Below are 4,795 nucleotides of genomic sequence, written 5' to 3'. Positions count from 1 at the left end.
TGGAAACATATCTGGAAACTTGCTTTGATAGACATAGGGTCTACTCACTCATACATAAACATATCTGGAAACTTGGGCATTCCGATTGAGAGTACTTCTAGTGAGGTGGCTGTGCTGAGCTCGCTGGGGCAATCTGTTAGAGTTAGCAAACTATACAGGGATGTTTCTTTAGAGGTTCAAGGGACGGTATTACTAGTTGATTTGATGGAGCTTCCGTTTGGGGAGTTCGATATGATATTGGGGATGGACTGGTTGGTTAAGTATCGTGTGAGTTTGGATTGTGGAACTAAAAGGGTCGTATTGAGAACTTTGGATGGTAATGAAGTAGTTGTGATTAGGGAACGTCAGAATTACTTGGGTAACGTGATCTTTGCACTGGTAGCTGAGAAACTAGTTCGCAAGGGATGTGAGACGTATTTTACCTACATAAGTGTTTCCGCTTCTAGGGACTCTACTATGAAGGACATCAGACTTGTGAGGGATTTTCTGAACGTCTTTTCTGATGAGCTACCGGGTTTACCTCTGAATCGAGAAATGGAGTTTGAGATTGAGCTTTTCCCTGGTACAGCTCCGGTGTCTATCGTTCACTATCGAATAGCACCGAAGGAGCTTACAGAGCTTAAGGCTCAAATTCAGGAGTTATTGGATCGTAGGTTCATCTGTCCTAATATATCCCCGTGGGGAGCATCGGTACTATTTGTTAAGAAAAATGATGGATCCATGAGGATGTGTATCGACTACCGACAATTAAATAAGTTGACTATTAAGAACAAGTATCCACTTTCAGGGATTGATGATTTGTTTGACCAGTTCCGGGGGGCGTCTGTGTTTTCCAAAATTGACTTGTATTCTATGTATCATCAATTGAGAGTTAAGGAGGCTGATCTGCAGAAGACAGCAATTAGGACTTGTTAAGGTCACTACGAGTTCCTAGTGATGCCATTTAGATTGACTAATGCACCGATGGCTTTTATAGATCTGATGAACCGAGTATTTCAACCCTACTTGAATCAATTTGTAGTGGTGTTCATCGATGAAATATTGGTTTATTCGAGGACTGAGGATGAGTATGACGAGTACCTTAGGTTTATTCTTCAGATTTTGAGGGAAAAACAGCTCTATGCTAAGTTCAGCAAGTGCGAAATTTGGTTATGTGAAGTAACATTTCTGGGTCATGTGGTGTCTGCTGAGGGGATTCGAGTCGATCTTCGAAAAATTGAGGCTGTATTGGATTGGAAGCAGCTTAAGAATGTGTCTGAGATTCGCAACCTTTTGAGGTTGGCCGGTTATTACCGACGATTTGTGGAAGGATTTTCACTGATCGCAGCACTCTTGACTAAGCTGCTACGTAAAGGTCTATTGTTTGACTGGACTAATACGCAGCAAAAGAGCTTTGAGAAGCTTAAAACTGTATTGACTGAGGCTCCTATTTTGGTACAGCTTAAACATGGAAAAGAGTTCACGGTTTATAGTGATGCATCACATATCAGCTTGGCATGTGTCTTGATGCAGGATGATAAGGTGGTTGCATTTTCATCTCGTCAGCTTAAGACACATGGGGCGAATTATCCGACGCACAATTTGGAGTTGGCCACTGTAGTCTTTGCATTGAAAATTTGGAGACATTATCTGTATGGTGAGAAGTGTATGATCTACACTAATCACAAAAGCATCAAGTATCTTCTTAGTCAGAAGGAGCTGAATCTAAGACAGCGAAGATGGGTTGAGCTGCTTAAGGATTACGACTGTACCATTGAGTACCATCCTGGCAAGGCCAATGTGGTGGCCGATGCGCTGAGCTGTAGGGCTATGACTGATCTGAGAGCGATGTTCGCTCGACTTAGCCTATTCGATGATGGAAGTCTGTTGGCAAAACTTTAGGTCAAACCGACATGGATTGAACAGATTCGAGTTAAATAGTTGGGGGATAGGTCTCTTAGGTTGCGTTTTTGTCAGGTTGAGAATGGTTGCACTACTGACTTTGGGATAAACAGTGATGGGGTACTTTGTTTCCGAGGTCGAATTTGTGTATCGAATGGTGAGGATTTAAGGTAGACGATTCTGAGAGAGGCGGATGGTAGTCCTTATGCTATATATCCTAGTGGGAACAAGATGTACCGAGATCTTCAGGAATTATATTGGTGGCCAGGGTGCGTAAGGTTACTAACTTCGTTGCTCGCTGTTTTACTTGTCAGCAGGTTAAGGCTAAGTATCAATTACCTTCGGGTTTGCTACAGCTGGTTAAGATACCGTTATGGAAATAAGAGTGGGTAATGATGGGCCTCGTTAGTGGGTTGTCTCTAACATCCACTAAGAAGGATTCTATCTGGGTCATCATGGATCGATTGACCAAGTCTGCTCACTTCATCCAGTAAGTATAGACTTTTCTCTTTAGAAATTAGCTAAGCTCTACATATCGAAAATAGTGAGACTGCATGGGGTACCTGTCTCGACCATTTCTGATAGGGATCCTTGTTTCACGTCTTAGTTCTGGAAGAAGCTTCAAGAGGCTCTGGGTTCAAGATTAGGCATCAGTACTGCTTTCCATCTTCAAACAGATTGTCAGTCGGAGAGGGTGATTCAGATATTGGGGGACATGTTGATGAACTGTGTTATTGATTTTCGAGGCAGTTGGCAGGAGTACTTGCTATTAGCGGAGTTTGCCTACAATAATAGCTTCTAGTCTAACGTCCAGATGGCACTTTACGAGGCACTATACGGTTGTAAGTGTCGTACTCCTGTATGTTGGACTGAGTTGGGTGAGCAGCGTGTTCTGGGTTCTGAGTTGGTCTCTGAGACAGAGGATAAGGTTAGATTGGTTCGAGATTGTTTGAAAGCGACTTTTGACAGACAGAAAACTTATGCAGATTTGAAGAGGTGTGAGATTGAGTATTCTGTGGGGGACTTAGTTTTTCTCAAGGCCTCACCAAGAAAAAAGGTTCTGAGGTTCGGTCGCAAGGGCAAGCTGAGCCCTCGATTTATTAGACCTTACCACATTTTGAAACGTGTGGGACCTGTCGCTTTTCATTTGGAGTTACCTCCGGAGTTGGACCGCATTCATGATGTATTTCACGTTTCGATGTTGAGGTGCTACCGCTTTGATCCCACGCATGTTTTTTCTGTTGAGGAGATTAAGGTTAGGCCAAACTTGACCTTTCGAGGAGGAACCGGTTCAGATTCTAGAGCGTGATGTAAAGCTCCTTCGAAAAAAGTCCATTCCCTTAGTGAAGGTTCTATGGCGTAATCATAGCACTGTGGAGGCCACGTGGGAGCCTGAGGATGCGATGCATCAGCAGTATCCTCACCTATTCTGATCAGGTAAATTTTGAGGACGAAATTTTCTTTTAGGGGGGTAGAATTGTAATGCCCCAAAATTTTTAATTTTGTTATTGTGAAAATATGACTCAAATACCAGTCAGCTTTAGTGGTTATGAGTTCTGGGAGTATTTGGGAGGTCTCAAGTTCAAGCCTTCGCTTGGGCAAATTTTGGTATTTTGAATGAATTAGGCCTTACTCTTATTCAGTAGGCTTTTATTTGATTGTTCGTAAAAATTTATCAGAATGGGTCTGCTGGTCTGGTGGTTAAGCAGGGTGGTAGTGTGTAGGAGGTCTTGTGTTTGAGTCTCTACGCAAACAGGGGAATTAATTTTTGTTTGAGGTGTGTAGCGTGGTGGAGTTCAAATTAAACTGGACTACTGAGTAGTTGTGTTTTAGTGGGTTAATAGGGAGTGTTTTTAGGAGATAATTGGTGAGAAGTTATCAAAATAAGATTTTCTCCTTATCAATTTTCTATTTTCTATTTTTCTTTTCCAAACAAATTTTCTGACGTTAGACTTTTGTTTCTCTGCCGTGTTATCTCCCTTCCTGTTCACTTTTGGTTTTTGTTCCCCTTTGGCCAAATCCTGTTTCTTCTATTTCCCCTCTCTTTTCGTTTCTGTACTTTTTTTTACGAGTCATCTCTTTGGGTGCAACTTTCGACTTTATCTGTTTTGGTAAGTGAAAATTTTCCCCTTAGTTATCATATTTCAATTTGGCAGTTAACAAAGGATTCGTTTTACTCTCGTTTAGGTGTTGTTCAAAGGTTTAAAGTGGATATTCTAGTGTGTGGATACAACTAGTTATCGGATTCATCGAGCTAAGTTTTCAAATCATCGTTAGTTTAGTTTCTCGACTTTTATGTTGGGGATATTTGGTTGATTGACGAATCAAGTGATTAATTAAGGGATATATTGGTCAAATATAGGTTTCTGAAGGCTCGGGTTACTTTGCACAACGAATTGATACCAAGTGTGTACCCGAAATGCAGAAAATGGGATTCCGTGAAAAGCCATAATTTCTTGCTATTCAGAAATAAGAAAATTAAGAGAAAATTATGCGAAAAATTGTAGAGAAAGGAAATAAGGGTGTTATAAACTTGGAAATCAACATTCTGCACTAAAATAGTTTTGGACAACAACAGTAGTCTAATTTTAAAAAATAATCAAAAATAGTGGAAATTGAGTTAGAGGTTGAATAAAATATGAAATTAAATTTTATTGAGTCTAGTTTTTCATGGAAGAAACAGTGTAAGCAATGAAATTGTAAGGTATGAGATATAATGAATTTTGTGAGACAAGGTCATAATGGTTTCGAGTTCCCCTGTTCTGAATTTGGAAAATCATATAAATTTATAAAAAAATAATTAGGGCCTTAAATATATATGTTTAAATCCTTAATAAGTCTACTTTCAAGAGAAACAAACAGAAACATCATCCAAATTTCGTACTAAGATACAAATAATTTTTAGTAAGGAAAG

At 40.1% G+C, this 4,795-nt stretch overlaps 1 protein-coding gene across 1 annotated transcript; it reads left to right on the top strand.

The window, feature by feature from the left end:
• Nucleotides 1-243: 243 nt before the first annotated feature.
• Nucleotides 244-2,683, top strand: LOC107919328 (uncharacterized). The gene is made up of 5 exons (XM_016848806.1): nucleotides 244-690; nucleotides 1,099-1,596; nucleotides 1,957-2,051; nucleotides 2,150-2,240; nucleotides 2,489-2,683. The coding sequence occupies exons 1-5, from the start codon at nucleotides 244-246 to the stop codon at nucleotides 2,681-2,683; spliced, it is 1,326 nt and encodes a 441-aa protein (XP_016704295.1).
• Nucleotides 2,684-4,795: the final 2,112 nt, after the last annotated feature.

This window comes from Gossypium hirsutum, chromosome D13 (assembly GCF_007990345.1).
Source record: "Gossypium hirsutum isolate 1008001.06 chromosome D13, Gossypium_hirsutum_v2.1, whole genome shotgun sequence".
Taxonomy (NCBI): domain Eukaryota; kingdom Viridiplantae; phylum Streptophyta; class Magnoliopsida; order Malvales; family Malvaceae; genus Gossypium; species Gossypium hirsutum.
Note: the sequence above shows the minus strand (reverse complement) of the source record. Positions and strands in the feature narration are given on the sequence as shown.